This window comes from Osmia lignaria, chromosome 8, assembly GCF_051020975.1.
Source record: "Osmia lignaria lignaria isolate PbOS001 chromosome 8, iyOsmLign1, whole genome shotgun sequence".
Classification (NCBI taxonomy): Eukaryota; Metazoa; Arthropoda; class Insecta; order Hymenoptera; family Megachilidae; genus Osmia; species Osmia lignaria.
In genome coordinates, this window is record NC_135039.1 from 13284761 (window position 1) to 13305225 (window position 20465).

General features: G+C 43.2%; 1 protein-coding gene across 23 annotated transcripts in view; it reads left to right on the top strand.

Moving 5' to 3' along the window:
* trol (terribly reduced optic lobes) overlaps window positions 1-20465 on the top strand; it is a 103815-nt gene that overhangs the window by 25706 nt on the left and 57644 nt on the right. For 18 of the 23 annotated variants that reach the window (XM_034329396.2, XM_034329405.2, XM_034329397.2 and 15 more), the window contains 8 exons: window positions 8879-9044; window positions 9116-9270; window positions 9333-9483; window positions 9554-9722; window positions 9943-10103; window positions 10465-10614; window positions 10936-11205; window positions 11465-11581. In XM_034329396.2, coding sequence (XP_034185287.1) covers window positions 8879-9044; window positions 9116-9270; window positions 9333-9483; window positions 9554-9722; window positions 9943-10103; window positions 10465-10614; window positions 10936-11205; window positions 11465-11581 — 1339 coding nt within the window. Of the gene's footprint in view, window positions 1-8878; window positions 9045-9115; window positions 9271-9332; window positions 9484-9553; window positions 9723-9942; window positions 10104-10464; window positions 10615-10935; window positions 11206-11464; window positions 11582-18619; window positions 18800-20465 lie in introns of those variants that run through there. The other 5 variants (XM_034329417.2, XM_034329418.2, XM_034329399.2 and 2 more) reach the window with 4 other exon arrangements.

Here is a 20465-nt window from a genome sequence, read left to right on the forward strand (position 1 = left end):
TGTTACACTCACTTATTAATGAAACTTTGCCAGCTTGTAGAGCTCGTCGAGCTGAACACGCCTATACCCCCGTTTGGGGGCAGACGGTTAATTGTTTAAAAGATATTAACAATTACAGTTAGTTACTCCTTACATTCTGAAGTATGACAAACTCACACATACAATTCGCAATCTAGAGATCCACGGTTGAAATCCTTGGTTCCCAACATTCTTTTTTTTTTAATGATAATTTCTGTTTTTGAATAACTATTACATAAAAGTTATCATAAAAAAAAAAATTTTTTTTGGGAACCAAGGATACGAACCGAGGACCTTTAACTTGCAAGTTACGAATCTGTTCTGTGGTTAAATACCTGACTCGTAATCTGAAGGTCCTCGGTTCAAATCCCGGGTCACTGTTTTTTTTTTTTTTTTTTTTTTTTTTTTTTTTTTTTTTTATGATAATTTTCAGGTGATAGTTATTCAAAAAGAGACAAATTATCATTAAAAAAAAAAATTTGGGAACCAAGGATTTGAACCGTGGATCTCTAGATTGCGAGTTGTCAATGTAAGTAGTAACTAACTTTAATTATTAATATCTATTAAACAATTAGCCGTCTGCCTACAAAACGGGGTATAGGCGTGTTCAGCGCGACGAGCTCTACAAGCTGGCAAAGTTTCATTAATAAGTGAGTATAACACTTGGGTAGTTCCCCCTTTTAGTCATTTTGGTTTTCTGGAACAGGGTTTAGGTGATAATTAGCAAATTAGGAAAATTTATCGAAAACGAATATTCGGTGTCTTCCTCCAACTGTATATGGTGTATTTCTGGATAGTGAGTCATCGCGTTTCTCTGCCACGTGCTTTCTCCGTCATTGAGTCACGAGCCAGAAGACGACATTCTCACAGTAATACCCAGTGTCTCGAAATAACGATTACCCTAGTTCGTGGTTTCGACTCTTCAGGTGCAGCCGGTCTAACGAGACCGTCGATGACAGTTTCGGATCATCAGGAACGATAATCGAAACAATTCTTTTAAACGACACTCGTCCGCCTGGTAGGTCGTAAGGGTCGCGAGGAAACATTCTCGCGTGTCATCAAGACGGTGAGCTATAGAAACGAGGATTTGTCGCTCGGATGCTAGACAATGGACTATTAGGGCAGTTTCGTGGTAAGCTGCTCGACGGAGCCTCTCTTCGTCGCTCTTTTCTACCACTGGAGAAGGGAATGAGGGTGGACGGGCTGGTAGAGGCGTAGAGGGTTTGTCGAGGGTGCTTGACGCACACCCACAGAACCTGGATGCCTTCTATACACGTTCCTTTTTCATACCTATTTGCTCTACCGTTGCTCGTATCGTGGTTCCCACTGGTTGTTGGCTGCTTTGTGACCGAAAGTCCCTGGAAATTCCTCTTTGTGCATCACCTCGTTGAAAACGTCTGCCTCGTCCTGGATTTTCTTTTTCTCTAGCCTTCGATTTCAGACTGGGGCGATCAGGATTGGCTACTGTACTTTGAAGCTTTTAAGTTGTATTTCATTTTTTTCAAGCATAAACAAGGCTTGTCCCTCTATGGAGGACTTTGTGCTTTAGGCTTAGATGGTTAGAGGTGATGCCTCTATTGTTGATTAGGGTCATGTAAGGGTGCTGTAGTTATTAATTGACTATAGATGAAGGTCTTTAAATTCTTTAATTTATAATTCAAGTTTGCCCCCCTGTGGAGGACCTTGTGCCTTGGGTGCTGAGGCTTGGGTGGCTTTAGGTGATTCCTATACAGTTGATTGGGGTCATTTTCAGCTGAGATGATCAGGAGTAGTTATTGTGATTGTTAATGGCCTATAGTTGAAAATCTTTACGTTTTTTAATCCATAATTCAAAATTGGCCCCCCGTGGAGGACCTTGTCCTTTGGGCCCTAAGGCTTGAGTGGCTGGAGGTTGACTGATTATCCCAAATATCATAGTTGATTTTTTAATTTATAAATCTTGCCTATAGTTTGAAAATCTAGGGATTCATATATTAAGTCTCTGTTAATAACCATCCTCATTAGCCTGCCACTAAAATAAGGTGATATAAATGGATTTTCAAGTGTCTGGTCAAATCGATTCCTCCCACGCTTCCTAATCGTTGATGAATAAATTATTCAACGACTTCCAGCTACGCTGATCGAAGGCCACACACGTTGATTGCCTAAATGAAGAGACAGAGGAAGGCACTTGAGAAAATGACAGGAAACGCAGAGATTGAAATCTTGAAAGCCTTAATGTTGCTTATTCGAAGGTTGTCTCTCGGTTTTTTTTGTTTTTTTTTCATGAAGAATGGTTGGATGCATTGAATCGATGGAGTCCAAAAGTCCAGAAAGTGAAATTAACAAGTCAATGCGACGATATTCGCCCGTAGGGTATGGTTGTGCAATCTCTGCTGAATTATAATTTTATTTCTGATGTAATTGCGCGTGTTACGCGGCCACGAATCCATTTCTCGTACAGAAATAAACCGGTTGCTTTCTTTCTGTCTGTTCTAAGATTATTTCACTCTGTCAGCGAATACTTGCAATTTAACAGAGCCTGCTATCGAAAGAATTCCAGATACTTGTTACTTCAAATTAATTTCTCCAGTAACTATAATTTCTCTTCGCTTAACTGCCAAACGAAAACTTAGTTCTCGTGAAAAGAGCCATCCTTTACCCTGAAACCATTAAAATTTGGTCGATTAACGCGTTTTATGGAACAGGGTGACTGGACGAAAAGAAAAAGGATACATCAAAGGCAAACCTCGTTTTATTTCCTCTGAAACGAGAACAATACTGTTTTATCGTTATTCAGGATGTGGGTTAAATCAGTTTTATATTTTACCTAATTTTAATCATAGATAACGTATTAAACTCAGTAGAGGGGGAAATTCGATCGTGAACGGATGTGGCGTTCAAATTAAGGCCATTTGAATGATTTGTTGCTAACAGGATGTGGTTTTTCAGTAATTAATTATCAGACTACAGTCTTCCAAAAATTCTCTACCATTTGGTAATTTGAAAATTTTATAAGGATTCTTAAATTCTTCAATGAGAATATCAGGGAATCAACTTACATCATTCATTAATTCGTTACAAGAAGAAGAATCACCTACGTGACGAGCATGCCGTCGTTTTTCATGCTTTTCTTCGCGTCCAGGTGCTCTTTGAAGAAACTGGCTCCTCAACTTTATTAAGTCATTAAATCTCACCGAACATCAATCCTCTCTGGTAATCTTCGACGCTTTAAGCGACCATAAAATTTCTCTTTTTTTTTCTTTTTCATTATCAAAGTAAAATTACATGTCGTATGAAAACCTTTTAGGGCCACTGTTGACCCAATTCAGTGGCACTCAGGTGTGAATGTGAATGTTCAATGACTTTCATCTTTGGAGAACAATAGAGGAAAGATCAGGGTCTGAAGTGTCTCCCCCATTATTTGATCAGAGCTGAAAATATCGTTTTCATTGAAAACAATACTGACCGATCCAAAGAGGCGACTCGTGTCCACTTAGCCTCTGTAAATCTTGAAAAAGTGGGCTTGAAAGCCTTGAAGTCTTTAAAAACATTCTTTGACTCTGAAGGGGAACCGTGTCTGCCATTGAAAAACGAAAACACGACAGTTAGAACATCGATAAATCCTTGCAGATATTTTGGAATAAAAGATCCCTGTGATTTAAGGTTTCCCTTTTTGAAGAAGAATGACAAGTAACAGAAGAGCTGGTAGGGGTCTGGTTTGGCCTGGTATCGAGAGAAGGGGGAGGGTGTGCTTGTTTGGCAAAAGCAAACAATCCATCGGGAGACCCATTTCCTCTGATCCAGAATAGAACGCTTTTGAAGACTTTCGAATTGTTCGTCATCCTTCTGACCACTTATGAGATTAGAAAATTAATATTGAATCAGTAATTATCTTTGATAATGAATTATTCATTGGGAAAGTTTGATGGTAATTGTCTTGATGAATAAATCAATGAAATTTATTTTTGTCCTATCGGTTCGATGTTTAATTAGAAGATAGATTGAGAGGAATTTAAAAGTTCTAAAATTGTTGGTAATAATAACCTTTACTCTTTGTAATCTAATAATTATTATTCATGTGGGTAAATTTAGAAAAGCGAAAGCTTAAATATTTGAAAAACTCGTAAAAAGGTGTTGGAGAGTCTTGGAAAAATCTGAAAATTTGGAGAATCTAAATTGGTAAAAGATGATAGAGAATAAAAGCCCCTAAGTGGGTGACTGAGCTTTCTAATTTGTCGAGTCGCCTCGAGTTTCAGCCAAGGGGTGAGAAACAGAGAAAATGGGGGAAAATTGTCTGGCTAACCGCATGGGGTGCAAAAAGAGGGTGGAAGAGAGAGAGAATCAAGAATGGTTAACCAACGTATTTAGGTAGGGTGTAGAGATTCCTGCTTGTTTGCTCTGAAAACAAACCTGTGACGCTGTTACGAGCCCTTTTTAGTCTGTGATCGATTCATTCATTCACTATTTCTTTCATTGAGGACGATTATCTTCTGTGGAGTGTCTTCTGTTAGTAATTAGATGAATATTTATTGATCCAATTATAAATTGAATCTTGAAAAATCGAAGGGAAATTGTTGAGTTCTGGAAAATGCAGAAAAAAAATTTTGGGGTGCTGGAAAATGCAGAAAAAATTGTGAAAAATTCTAGTCTTAAAAAATCCTACGAAATCATCAACAATGATATGCCATGATACAAATGAACTACGTCAATTGTGTCTGATTAAAAAATTGCCTAATTGATACTTCCCCAATCGCGAACGAACGAGAGGGACAATTGAAAAGGCCAGTTCGCTTGAAACCCTCATCGACATCCGACGGTAGCGCCGGAAGCGTTACGCGGTTTTTTCCCCCTTACCGGAATAGAACGTGCAGTTTCGATGTGTGACGCGTGACTGGCAGATCGCAGCCCGAGGCCCGATTCTTTCGCGAGCCAGAACGTTTCTTTCTCGGGAAGTCGGCAGCATCGTGATTTCCGCAATTTCACCCTTTTCAGAGGATTGCAAACGGTGCTTGTCTCCCACTGGGGGATATGAAAGTTCATATAAGATGATCCGCTTCGGGATCTTATCCCCTTCCCTCTTTCTATGACCTGGGAATCAACACGTGACTATAGTTCTTAGGTTACCATCCTTGGGAGCCGTTGTCTATTCGATTCCGAAGGGTCGTGTTGCGTTACGATAAAAATGAAGGTGAATTGTACAAAATTTTAGATCATGGCCTCGTTGGACTTCAATACACAATCTCTGAAGTTATTGTGAAATAACTGCAAGTCCTAGTTGATCATAAGCCTAAAATTAGGGATCATGAGCTCAAAAGTCTCGTCCTCCTCCTTCCTGGGTTAAACACCCAGGGCAAAGGACTGGTAAATACCTGTCCACGTTTCCGGGCACCTTAGGGAGAAGTCGCCGCTCCATGGAGGCAGTTAAAATGCAAAGGCGCCCCCTATGCTGCGGCTCTCCGCGCTCCTTAGTATTCCGCACGACGACGGCCCTCTTTTCCGCGCCTAGCTCACCCTCCTCTCGCGGTCTGCTCGCGCGTGGCATGCTCTTCGCATTAATATAGCACGGCTTAAGACAAAGAACGATCGGCCAGCCCTGGTCCTCTCCTCTACCGGCAGCGCCCTCTGCCTCTCTCGCAGGCTCGTCTGCTCGCGATGAACGTATATTTTCGTTAAGTTGAAGCCCTCCAGGAAAGTCTCTCGAATTGGGGGATTTCTTTCTTCTCCGCCTCGCGGAACGTGCCGGGTCTTGACCTTTGAAAGACGTTCCTGCGATGGCGGACCTGATCCTGGCCGATCAAGAGCCTCCATATTTCACCTGGTACCGTCTGGACTGGCTGATCTTCCTGTGATTAGGTCGGTTTAGATGGGTCAGACAGGTGTCTGTGAATGCTGCAGGAGACTGATGTTGTCCTAGGTTAGGATGGTGTACAGGAACTTAGAGGGACTGGTGGGAGGATTGGTTATTTGGACATCTGCATAAAGGGAGATGAACACTGTGGGGGGATAATTCTGAAGTGGTTAATTGATTAACTGAAGCGACTTAATATACATACTTCTTCAAGGCAACTGTGTCCTAGGGTCACAAGCCTTATAGGCCCAAAGGAAGTGAATGTTTATTATGCAGCTAAGTAGAGTTTCTTAGTGTCATTGCAACAGCTCAAACAAACAGACTGCCTAAGAAAATATAGACACATGTTAGTTTATTGTAAAGCCATATGTGTTCTACAATGTATCATAGATCAAGTGACTCTTTATCAAGTCCACATTCTTATCTATGATAAATATTCTGAAATACTCGACTTGGGGGGCAGGGTAATGAAAAGTCAATGAGAGAACTGCATCAGCTTCGAAGCGTTTTCAGTCGTGTTATGCAATCGACACGTGCAGGCAAACTGCAAACTGGGTTTAACGACACAGACAGCAGAGGAGAGGCGCGAGACTTATTTTTCAGGACCAGTTCTCCACGACCGGTGACTCATCGCTCTGGACTCATTTTTGCGCCGAGTTTAATGACCCCCTTTCTTCCTTCTTCGTTCACCCGGCTGAATCTCCTTCTCGCAGGACTTTCCTGCCCTACGCTGTCCAGCCTGTTCGAAAAGCGGTTTCTGATTTCGAAATATCATCGGCATTGATATATAGGGCTCTTGAAATGATTCAGTGCTTAACCTCGATCAGTCGTCCAAGACGTCTAGGTTAGGTCGCACCATCGACAGTAATGCTATTAGCATCTAAGAGCAAGTATTAAATGTATCTATTTTACACGTTGCTTTATTCCCAGTCCTATGTGGGTACCACTGATCTAACTTAGGTTGGGTCAGGTTAGGTTAAGTTTGGTAGGGGGCACCACTGGCGCTGTTCGAAGCAGTCAAATAAGGGAGGATCAAAGAGGCGTTAGGTCTATAGGTCGCATGAAATTGACCGACAGCATGTGGTAGGTGGGTGCCGGTGTTTGGCTGCAAGTTTGTCCCCGAGAAGCTTCAAAGTTCCGAGGACGAATTTCCTGCCGGCCACTTAACCTGCCCCGACACGTATTTCCCATGCATTTTAAGGATTTCGGACACCGTGGGCCCCGCTGTTTTGTCGAAGTATGAGCACGTAGTTGTCGTGAAAGGATCATAGAGTGGACTTAGCCGGGAAATCCCGTGTAAAACTTGCCTGGAATAACAAAGTCTCGTCTCGGAAGCTCGTTCATGCCACCCTATACGACCCGCCCTCCCCCCCCCTTTAACTTCGTTCTTCCCTTTTCTTTCCTCTTTTACGACCGTTTACGATTCATGCTCTTTAACAGGTTCATCGACACGCCTAGATTCTTCGATTATAATGATATTTATATCCAAAAGTTGCACTTTTATGGCCGCGATGAGTTTTTAACGCCGAAAGAAACATCCGAGGTACGCGTCTATTCGAAGCCCTTCGAGCGAAACAACGAGTTTCTGAAAACGTTGCGTCCTCCTTTTGGCAGGGCCGAAAAATCCTTTCAGCGTATCTCGCGCAGAAATGTCGACGTTGTTGAAGAGGTCACGAACGTAACGAGCCTGAAAACAGTCGTCGAACGTTGCAGGATGCGTGGCGCGAGTTATCGTGGATTTATCTTGTTTGAGCGTGTCCACGTTTCCGTGATTTTTCACGGAACGCCGGATGGATGCAGCTTCGGATAAGAATGAACTGCGATTTACTGAAAAAGCGTTATCTGTTAATTAACTTAAGTCCAAATCTGACTTAATTAAAGCAGACGCAATACTGATCTAATTCAACAGTTTATATTAGACGTGCACACGAAATTGCCCGTAGAGCGCTCGAGTGCCCCCGGAGTTTATCGCGTGCCCGCAACTGTACCCACGTGCTCCTAATTATGGATTGATTAAGATCACAATTAACGAGCGTCAGGTCGTGCCATTATCCTCCACGACGTATCGTTTATGGTTACGTAATGTATATACACGCCGTATCTTTTCCTACACATGGAACACTCGTGGATCGTTTCGCGTATGCTTTAAACGAACGCGTGAACGTAATAATACGTTCCGTCTGGACCGATTTAAGCTTCATTAACGCGGTGCACGAGCAGGAAAAGCGCGTCTGTACTTCCGGTCACGTGCTACCGCGAGGCGCATCTCTTCGTGCACGCTGCATCGAAACGCTAAATATTAGCTTTTATTGAGCGTATCCGCCAGATGGTTGCTTTTTCCCGCGGATCAGTTTTTGCAACACTGATTCGGTGTTCCTTTGCGGAAGTTAGGTCGAGTTAAATTACCAGAATTCAACTCGACATCATTCAGTCCCATCCTGTATCCCTCGATTCATCGTCGAAATAGGACACTAGGACGGTAACGATCCTGAAAGTGCGCTTTATATCTCTTCAGCGTCCTCTGATTCGTGTGGGGTCACGCAGGATCCCCGAGGAGCCATCCAGTTTGGTATCCCCGCACCGTGGAATAACGTCGATACACGATTCGCGTTGCATAAGCTCGTCAGCCGTTTTCTTCCTCTAACGATACTTTATTTCCCCGCGCATCCAATAGTCTCGTCTACCTCTTCGAAAGAGGGTGGAGGGACGTCGTTGACCCGTGACTCGTTGAATGCTGGCCAGCTTGTTGCGAATCACGGCGGTGCCGGGTCGATTCTGAATTTATATCGCGTGTTTAGGTGAGAATTGGTTCTTTATGAGCGGCACGTGAGCACACTCGCCGATATACAGACTGATTTGTAGCGATGGAGAGGTTGGATGCTCAGGAACAGCTTCGGTTTGCGTTATCTCAAGCTTCCCTCTTTCGTTGAACGTCCTCCGGGTGCACCGTAATTGAGAATCGACGTCATTTGACGAATACGTAAAGTAAGATTCTAGGCATGATAGAAAGCTTCTCTGTTTGCTTTGCAGAACGACGACCTGGTTTTCGACCAGGATGGCAAGCAGTCGTTCAACGAGGCTCCGTTGATAGAGACGCATCAGCAAGAGTCGATGCTTCATCGATTAAAGAGAGGACTCTTCTCCTGGTTGCAGCCAGCATCCTCGACAGCGGCGCCGACTACCGAGGCAACAGCAGGTACCCCGTCACAGTCGATGTTCATCCTCATTTTTATTCCACCTTAACTGATCCCCCTTTGATTCCCGCAGACCAAGACGAAGACAACGCCGAGGAAGAGCTGGAAAATGCACCGCCAGGTGAACCTGACGGCGAAGCAGAGCCAAAAATGTCCAGTGTTAAAGAACCAGCCAACCTGGAGAGACTGGTCCATGAAAGGGGAGATCAGTATGAAGACGTCGATGAGGTTAGCGATCGAAGATCTGTCGTTTGTCTAGGATGTTATAACCACTGCATTGCGTTTAACAGGAAAACGAGATTGGTAATACAGCGGAGGGTCGCAGAGAGCCAGCTGACTTTGGGAATACCGACGACGAGGACCTGGCTGGTTCTGGGGAAGTCGAAGGCAGTGCCACTGATGGAGGCATTGATAATCATCCTTCTGCGAGGGGAAACAGAAGTAGGCTATTGTTGACATTGGGTCGATAGTACATTCGTCAAGGTTTACAAAAATGGGGATGGTTTTACAGAGTACTACAGGATCACCCTGACAGTCGGTGAACCCTATAGACGCGAGTATGCGGACAGAAATAGCCGGGAGTACAAGGAGCTTAGTGGCAACCTGACGCAACCCCTTGAAGAGCTGTACAATCGCCGTATTCCTAATGAGAACCATCATGTCAACGTCGTCAAGATATCGTAAGCATCACTGAGACCTAAAGTTGTCCCTGGTTCCAGGACTCTATGACACCTTGTTCGCAGGAGTCTCTGGACTCCTCTCAGTACCTTGTGATTCTCCTCTTTCCCATCAATGAGATTATTTTCAAAAGCATCCAACGGAACTACCTAAGCCACTGGGTCACCGTGGCTCAGTCTAAAGGCATCCCAGGAATGCTAACAATTTTCCTGCTTGTTTTAGGCCAACGTCCGACAGCTTCACGTCACAAGTTACTTTAGACATTGGGTCGACGTTCACGGATGAGTTGGAGGTGCGGAACATCCTCGAGCAACAGCTGCAGTACCACTCTTTGGGCAACATCCAAGTTGGTCCAGAGGGATTCACGTTCAGAGTGTTCCAAGGTAACTTATCCCCAAGATATGCTGGCGGGAAAAATGATCGATTCCTCGGCGGACCATCTCCAAGCTGTGTGTGATTCGTAATTCGATATCCTTCTTGCTGTCGTATAAAGAGGAAGTTCACTTTGGAGAGGAGATCGATGAACTTGAGAAAACTTTTATCACGTGGGTCTGTGTCAAGGGATCGATCTCTTCAATAATTGAACACAATTAGTGATACCTAGTGTAGTACATCTGCACGTGAATGGTCAACATATCAAACTGTTAGCCATTGTTCTTATGTTCTGTTTTATTTTTTGTTGCATCCTTTTGTTACTTGACGGTTGTACACAATGAAACACATCCACACACGAACACACATCAGCCGACAGTGGTGTAGACGAACTGGAATGCGACCAATCGACAGAACTGAGATGTAGAGACGGTGCATGCGTGCCATTAGACTCCAGGTGCGACGGCATTGCCCAGTGCGAAGACGGTTCTGATGAGTTGGACTGCTCCAGGTCGCCATTTGGTAAGTAAACGAAGAAAATCGCGATCGGGCTCTGTAAATATATCTAAACTCTCACAAGGATAGTTCCTGAAGTGGTACCCGAATATCGATGCATCAGCATGCAAAAGCTCATTAAAATCTGATACCATCATTTCAGAAGCTGCTAATTATTGTACAGTAACTTGTTCTATTATTGACAGTCATTATTATATTCAGTGTAATTAACTTCATCGCATGCTAATTTTTCACTACTTGAGAGGGTAGCCAGCAAAGTGGCTCTACCTTCTGCCATTCATATGATTTTTTGTTTCTCTCCATATTTTGATTATTTATCATCTAAAGACGCGACATCCTCCCTTCTGCACTTCCACCCCATAGACCGGGACCATAAGACCGTCACCGAACCGTACCAAGAACCTGAAGAATCGGTCGAGTCGACGACTAATCAGGATGAAGAAGAAGGAATCACATCGAGACCTAGCGTGAATAAGTGTCGCGCCGACGACACGGTACGCTGTAGCGACGGAAGTCGTTCTATTTGCTCTGTACAGCGATGTGACGGTGTGCCAGATTGTGACGACGGCGGTGACGAAGTTGGCTGCCCCCATCCAGGTACAGAGTCTGATTTGGGATACCTTAAACATGGCTTCGAGGATCACATCGAATTGTACATATTGTATCATAAACACATTGCATGATTTGTATGTAGCCATAGATTTCATTTTTGTTGCTTTGTTCTGGCAAACAAAGAAGTCGGAGATGACTTTCTGTTTGTCGTCATCTTCATTCTCTTTATGTGTACAAGAAGCGTGCAGAAATGTAATTTGTTGTACTGTTAGTGGAATACGAAGTGGATGACTTGATTTTACAGGCTGCAGTGCTGGGGAATTCGCCTGTGATGTGTCCAGGTGCATCTTGGAGTCGCATAGGTGCAACTTCATCAAGGAATGCGACGATGGAAGCGACGAACACGACTGCAACTACCCCGGTGAGTCTTGTTTTTTGTTATAAAGACGGCTGAAAACAGCTGGAGTTTTACTTTCAACGCTACTGATTATCGCCTGCAGGGCAGGTAGAAATCTGTATACATCTTTCTCGTGTTAAATTCGCAGTCGATAAGGAAGATTTCATGCGACATTACCGGCTGTTAGATTTATCCACAAACGATAACATCAAATTTTTCGTCGGTAAAACGTACAATATTCCATGAGAATCTACTTGACCGACGGGACGACCCTTAATCTTGATCCCCGTGGCCTCAGACAACCATTCTCGAGGCTGTAGCTTTTATTCCACCGGAAATTAATTAAAAATAGTTTTAACTTCGGTCTCGACGTGTCTCGGCTCGAATACGACCCGGAACGTGCCGATTTTCCCCGTTGAAACAGGGTCAGGTGGAAGTCGACCAGGATGTACCTACTGAATATTCAAAAACTCGAGGGCTTTCCCTCTTCCCTTTTGTTTTACGTCGCTTTTTTTCACCGTAAACCCGGTGTCGAGTGGTGGTTGATCGTGGTCAAGAACGAGGAAGCAGCGAACGACTAGGTTGCCACATGGTAGTGGCTGGTAGCTCTGTCTGCACCTACTTAGGCCAGTATTAGATCATCGAACACGACCTTTTGCCATCGTCCTCCTAATAATAATTACGAAACAAAATCTGCTACTGACATTACAGCGTCTAATTTAAGATCGCAGATGTAGAATCGCTTATCATTTTGGTGGTTCTACGTCATCAATTAAGAATATCTGATTCTTTGACCTACTTAAAATATATATGCCTCTGTTCCTGATGGAACTTTCTGGCACCACAGATGATGTCACCATCCTATTAAATGAAGTTCTAGGCGACTGCTAAATAGAGTATATTCTGTTTTAACGAAAAAGTCAGCCACGTATGCCGAAGGTCCTCGAAGAGATTGCTAGGCCTAACAGCGCGACAAAGGAAACTAAATTTTGAAACAGGAACGTGCTCTCTGCCACTCGGCTGATCATACTCTGAAAGTAGGCCAGACCGCGACGGAACAATGAGTCGAGAAGGTTGATCATTGAAAAGCTGATCGTAAACCAAATATCATGCGGTCTCCTCGGTTCATACCACGTAGGTAATTGTTTTAGACGACTCAGAAATGATCCGTTTTGTTTCCTGTCGAAAGAAATAGTACTCGAATCGATTGGAAGTCTAATAACATATTTTTAACGACGAGCAAATGTTCATGAAGAATCGCGGATCAGACTTTTATCGAAGTTTTAAAGCTACCTGGTTTCCTTAAACGAGTCACGGTTAGGGGAGATCCATCGGTCGCGGCGGAGACTTTTTTCTGCTGCGGTGGGAAGGGACAGAGACAACGTCCCGTATAAATATCCGCAGACACGCAGCCCGGCGAGGAGCGCTTTTACCTGCTTCCAGTAATCGCGATGTGCATGCTTAATCAATATTCAAGTATTCAGCCGCGGGACACGGGGAGCGATCAGGCTTGTCCCTTTAGCCCCCCGTCCCTAGCGATGGGTATTCCATTCCCTTTGTCGCGAGTCATCGAGCAGTTCAGTTCCATTGAATAATCTGTAATTTTACAATAATCGCGAGTCCCTGACACTTGGAATCCATCAAAATGACTTAACCCTTTGGGATCTTTTAAAGGTGACATCCCAACTTTCAGATTCCTCTTATTAGGTTTGCAAGTCCTGATCCCAGGATGTCAAATCTCCATTTATATTTCTCTGGCTACCAATTTTCTAGGCCTAATAGTCAAGGTCTAAACGCTGAATGTGCCATAAGTTCAGCACCGTGGTCTGATGTCCCATATTCGAGCCCATCGCTAGCTCATCCCTCCCTCCAGCTACCTTACCGTGCGTTTCTCCACGTTGAATAGGAATGCGCATAACCACTTTCGTGTCCTCCGGGTTGCTTCCGCGATATGCCAGCTCGGACGAGGACAATTATGAGTCCTGTTGGGCGCGTAAGCGAGGAACAGGGCTTCGGAAAGGGGGAAGACACGGGTATTTGGCGGAGGGCGGTGAGGTTACGTTAGGGGGTAGTAGGTGGAACAGCAGCACGCTAGGCACTGCCACGACAAACGTCAACTCCCACTGTCCCAAGGCATTAGTCAGCCGCGTCCTCTCGGCCCATATACACTGTTGGCTAAAAAAGTCATCAGCGTTGAAATAATGAACGACGTAAATGCTGTATCATCTTCTTGATTAATTGGCTGGGTTTATCAGCAGCTGCCGAGTACCCTCTGTTTGTCGTAGGAAATTGAAGGCGTGATACCGATTGTAGCAAGTGAACTACGAAGGCCAGGACCCTTCAGAGTTTGTTTTGTTATTAAGCATGTTGAAGTATAAATGGTAAATAGGAAAGTAAATGGATTGGAAGTGGGTTTCCTTTTGGGTTTGATATGGGATTGATCAGGGTAGACCACTTAGCAGAGTTTGCCTTAGACCTATGGTCCCTGGGGGATGTCGCTATGTGTTTTTCCCACTTCTCGCCGGCTTAAGCCTCTGTAACCCATTATTTGTATGGGGGCAGCATACATACATGATATTTCCATCCGTGGAACCCTCGGCTGTACCCAGAAGGACGCATGCTTACCGCTTACTGTACATCGGACCTAAATTTGCATTCTTTTTGCCATAATTAAGGACACGGGGAATATTGTAAAAGGTTTTTTCACGACGATAAGAGGTGAAACTTGAATTTACGTTTCCTGTGTCCCATTGTGTTTGCACAAGACCGTCCGATTTTTTTGTTCGAACGCAGAAACGCGAGCACTATTGACAAAATAAGCGTATGCAAATGTGTCGCGAGTCGTTGAACGGGGGTGATTTGTCTAAAAACTCGCCCGGCTAGAGTCGTTTGTTCCGCTTATAAATCATGCCGCGAATTTCAGGCATATCGCGTGAGCCTTGATCGATAAATTAACAAGCTACCTAGCATCCGGACGAGGCAGGGACAAAACTGAATTACCCGGTTCGTTCTTTTTAAACCGTGCCTAATCTAATTTCTGTTTATAACTTAACATTGTGCCCTACTCAACGCGCTCAGCCGGGTGACGTCATAAGACGCCAAGGGGCCCAAACACTCGGCCCTACTGACATAGGACGTGTCGAGGCGATCAAATCCCAAGTCCTGATGATGTCATAAGATGCCAAGGGGTCCGAACTCTCGGCCCTACTGACATAGGACGTGTCGAGGCGATCAAATCCTAAGTCCTGATGACGTCATAAGATGCCACCCTTAACAAAACTGCCCCTTCGCAATTGCTACCCCCATTTCTCATCCCAATTCCAAAAATCCAAACAAACCCAACTGTATTTCGAATCAACCACCGAAGCAAGGATGCATAAAATGGTTCCTTCCACCGTCAGATTAAACGAAGAGTAACCAGGATCGCGCCGACGCGACGCATCCGCAGGAGGGTGGATCGTAATTCTGTCGGTCGCGTTCGTATCCTCGTAAATTACAAAAAAAGTCGGAGAATTGTTGCCGCAGGTATAACCTCGGTTGTTGTGCACCGCGTGTATGCACGTGTAGAGGAAGCTTTTGAAAGTGGGAGGGCTGGTATCCGGGATTGGAGGTGGAAGGAGGTGTTGTTCGTTACTGGTGGACCCCTTAAGTGTACCAGCTGCTGCGGTAACGCCTACCAATCTGCTGTTTGTCCCCTGTACCAATCCCCCTCCCCCTTCTCCGCGAGCTTAATTCCGTTGGCCGTAGAGAAATGAAGCTTAAAGCTGAAAATGAATTCTAAAAAGCGTGCCTGATGAAACCGTGCCGACGATAGGAGGGTGGTACCGTAAATCTGACGGCGCTGCTGTCGCGAATGGATCATAATTGCGGGACGCGGCTGTACTAACTATAAATCATGCGTTTCCGGTCGCGGTTCTCCTTTTACCGCGGGAAATCGTCGCGTTACGCCGATTAATAACCGGGAAAAGTTTCCCAAATGAGGATTTATTATTATTCAACTTTACCAATACCGACGTCCCACCGAAATTATAGTCACTTTCTTCAGGATCAAACGAGCGAGGTCTAAAGATAAAATGCTGCAAATATTCTTGAGTTTCAAATATCGATCCGCGAGCTCCAGTTTCCGTATGGTACTCGTAGATACGTACGATGTAACGATGAATGATCGTTCCAATGTGGTATATAAAAAAAAAAACTATACAGTTCCATTGGAAAGCCTATAAAATCTAGAAAATATGATATTCCCAGATGCGAAAGCTAAAAACCTTCACCAGGCTAAAATTCTAATTCTTCCTCTGTCTTTTGATAAATGAAAATTGAAGTCAGGGTGGAATGAAGGGAGGCTTGCTGAAGATTCGAGCCCAAAACTCCTGACCGTCGTAAAGCATATCACTGGGCCGTTGAAGGAACACGTTCGAATTATAAAAGTTTAAATAAAATAAGTTCAGAGGTGGATGGTTCGTGCTCCCGGCTCGGTTGGACAGAACGGGACGAGGAAAAACGCGGACGCACGTCGAGCGGAACGAGGAACAACCCTCGGCCCGTATGTTTATTCAAATTCTCTTCTTCCTATCGCATTTTCATACTAATGGACTTCTTCAACTTTGTCTACCTTTTGTTCTGGACATGCTGTAACGGGACGTCACTTCTTGGATTGTCTTTCAAAGTCCAACACTGCTCGCTGGTACTGCCTGATCGTGACGATAGTAATTAATCAAGGCCTACCTGGGATTTACTATACTTTTATATAGACGTTTAAGAAAGCTCATCTTTTTCTTAAAACAAGTCAGTCCTAATGGACGAGTCGTCTTTTTTTCAAATTCCAATTAATTCTGATCTTTCCAAAAAACAAAGCCCTTCATCCCCCAAAATTCTGGACAATCAATCAGGATCAGTCTGAACCCTAACGAACCATAACTATACTCCTTCGGTGTCCATCAAATATTACGTTTACCATCCATCGCTGTTCATCTCGGTTCAAGCTAGGAAAAAGGGATTCTTCGGCAAACAAAATTACCCCCGGCTAAACCGGAGGATTTAAATCCTCGATAAAGCTGTGTTGCCGGTGGTGGTAATAATCGAAGGATTTTCAATTTTCCTGCCGGTTTGCCTTCCCATTCCGTTCGACCGGAGTACGTGAGATTGCTGCGCACGATCCTACCCACCACTCCATTGGCGGGTGTTGCGAACGACGCTAGGCGCCGCGACGCTTTTCCCACATTACGCCGCGGAGCCGCGGCGCCTGCAACAACCTCCCACGCTTCTTCTCGCCAGTTACTCGCTCGAAACGGCACCGGTCGTGTCGTTTCGTTTGCTGAATTATTTCGCGCGAGGGACACCGTTCGTTACCGGTAATCATCGATTGATACATCGCCGTTCTTTCATTTTTGAATGAACTCGAAAATTGTCCGAGCAATTAGTCGTTAATTTAATTTAAATTGGATTTAGTTTAGAATATCAGCTACTTTGGATCTGAGGATGAATTTCTTTGAAGATTTAACCATCGTATAAATCTGCCTTTACTTCTGTCGGAACGACGCTAATGTGTTAATCTCTCGATTTGTTTCTTCCTCCTCGAGGCCCTTTCTCCCTTCGTTGATCGCTCTATTCATAACCGGTGTCGCGTTACCAGTTCCGCGGGGGCGGACCAGAAAGAGACTCCTCTTCGGCCAATCTCCCCGAAGCATTGGCTGCTCACGAGCAATCGGTAAATCTTTCGTAACTGTCGGCTGTTCACAAATTCTCACCGGTTTCTCGACCACTCCACCTCAGGGAAGCGAAAGTTAATCCTCTGGATCGCTCGTGGATCATTCACAGGATCCATTCATGTAACTTTGTAATAAGACGACTATCTTCTAGGGTGTTCTAAGTCTAGCCGATGATGGAGGATCGGTATTTTTATTATAGTTTAATTGTAAATCAGAATTTTGTTTTTATTTAAATATTAAAATTTCAGTGGTTACTGGAGCAAGTTGGGCAGCGAAGATTTTTTTGCATGATTGTACAAGATACGTGAATGTTTGAGATATTCGAGCCAACTGGTGGTAAGATTCGTAGAAGTGAAGTTGCTGAATGTGCAGTGAATGAAAGAAGTGCAAGGTGGTTTCAATTAAAAAGTAGAATTCCTCCTGGGACGTGTCAGGTTAAGTAATTAAGACGAATCCTGGTGTTAGAAAAACCTTGGAGAAATAGTCGATGAAGTAATGCAGTATTGTTACTTGAGTTACAATGCTGCTAACCTAAACTCAATTCAACACAACTAAATTGAGCTAGTCTTGAGAAACGATCTGTCTTGTTACAACGTTCAAATCCCTAGGGAAAAAATTTGAACTGACTTAACACTTTCTAGGGTTCTCTAGATTTGATCCAAATTTACCCTATATTCAGTTCAAAATCCCCAAATATTCCTGATATTAAGTTAGTTCTAGACAATAATTGATTTTATTGCAACGTTGAAATCACCAGGAAAAGAATCCAAAGTAACTTAAAATTTTCTAGGGTTCCCTAGATCTAACCCAAATTCAAAATGATCAAATTTCCCTAGCATTAAGTTATTCCTAATTAATAATTTATCTGATTATGACATTGAAGTCACCAACAGAAGATCCAAAGTAACTTAAAATTTTCTAGGGTTCCCTAGATCTAACCCAAATTCAAAATGATCAAATTTCCCTAGCATTAAGTTATTCCTAATTAATAATTTATCTGATTATGACATTAAAGTCACCAACAGAAGATCCAAAGTAACTTACAATTTTCTAGGGTTCCCTAGATTTATTCTAAACTTGATCCAATTCCCCCTAGACAGTAATCAATCGTTGAAATCACTTACAATAAAGATCTAAAGTGGCTTATTTGACTAAATACCATTGAAACAATTGAAATACTCGAACAGACGAAAAAGAGAAACACGTTTCATCGATAAGTTAACGTGAGTAAGTAAAAAGCGAAAAAAAATTCAAAGTAGCTTAGTGCCTCCCACGCTTCCCTTGTTGACAGCGGAGGAGGTGGGGTGGCCTGTTCTTCGTTCGGTTCATGGTGACTACTAGTTTGCCAGTCTGTCAGGCTCGGGCAACGCGGTATCTACTTCTTCGAGCTCTGTTCACCGGTTCGCATACGTTACGTTCTTTTTTTTTCTCGTTCTGTTACACACCCCGGCTACGATTGAATTTCGTTTACCACCAGAGAAAGATATTCTGTGAGTAGATCGGTTGCGGTGAAGGAACACCTTCTTCGAGGATCGTAAGATTTATTGTCAATTTTCTACAATTTTTTCCCTTCTCCTTCGACATGGAGTGTCTTGAAATACCTTTCTTTTTTTTTTTTTTTAAGTTGATTGTGAAGTTCGAACACGTGCTTTCTTCCTCAGTGATAGCAGTTTAATTTTGGACGTCTTGAAAAATATTGCCAGAGGCTGTGACTTTTGTTTTGTTAAGGATAGAAATAGAAAATTAGAAAAAAGAATTTGATCGAAATCTCTCTCGTGAGTGCAGTGATACACTGGAGAAATGTTATTCTAATTTTTGTGTTACGAATAAAACAGGGTGATTTTCTTACGTTAATTAATTGTTTGGTTTATTTTTCAATACATCTTTGCATTAAATTATATTAGTGGAATAATAAAAATTTCTAACTCAAAATTATTTGCAATACATATTCCAGCTTAAATAACATAAATGCAAAAAATAGCAAATCAGTCGTTTGCATTTAAAGTTCAGGATCAGTGTACAGAATTAATCAGACAAAATATTGTAATACGTTTTCTTAATGAACGCGTTGAATACCGTGAGGAATCGGTGACCGGCAGCATAAATAATTAATCGAACAGTTACGCTACAATCAGACAATAGATACAAATCTTGATATTCGAAAATTAATTACTTTCATTCGTAATAATTAAGGCATCGACAGTTGCTCATTTTTTACCACGACAGTGAACGTGTTAAATGAATTAATAAAAGACTAATTGCAAGTCGTTTAGTATACCCGGTAAATGATTAAATTAAATATTCCTGATTAAAGTACCCGGCCAAAATTTCACCCTCATAGACATCACCATTTTTACACCTGGGCCAGCCCCTCGGTCAGCCTTTCGTTTGTCGGTGGTAGAATTCAAAGCGTGTTGTTTTTTCGAATCCAAGTCCAGTTTCTTTGTTGAGGGCGTCGCAATGACAGCCGGGGACAGAGGTGGACTTTTTTAAATTGGACGTCGAGGTGGCTCGCTTCACGGAGAGAGAGTAAAAGTCCAGGAGTGTAAAAGTGAGACGGATAGATCGATAGGGTGAGAAAAAAAGCGACGGGCTGAAACGGAGGGGAAACCGCGTGGTGTGCATCAAACGCGCGGTTCTCCCGCGGCTTTCAGAAAATAATTAAAAATAATTGAAAAACACAGCGCGTTGTCGCCGTGGCCCGAGCATTGTGCTTGCACGGTGCACAATTTCCTTGCCTTTTTCCTACCCCTTTACACTTCCCTCTTCCGACACCCGTGGCCTCGTAATCCCGTGGAACAAAAACCGAATTGTCGGTCGGTTAAGATGCAGAGGGTTACGGATGGAAAAAACATATATATATATATATAAAGCTGTCGTGTAACTAACGAGAAGCTGGTCTCGTTGAACCGTTTAACGGTGAAGTCTTTCTACTAGCGATTGCTTTGGTCCTACTTGGTATTTTAATAATGATTAGACTGAATTTTAGATCATTCATACTCCATACTGTCTCTTAATCAACTGTTTTCATTTCTAACTTAATTGTATTTCAGTGTTTCAAGGACAAAAATTACATTTCGCGCGATACGTTTAGTTTTTTTTTTTTATTAAATATAGGTTCTTTAATGGGTAATAGATTCTTTGTGTTAAAGCGAATCGAAAAGTCCTTTACCATTTTCTGATACGATGCTTCGTTTCCG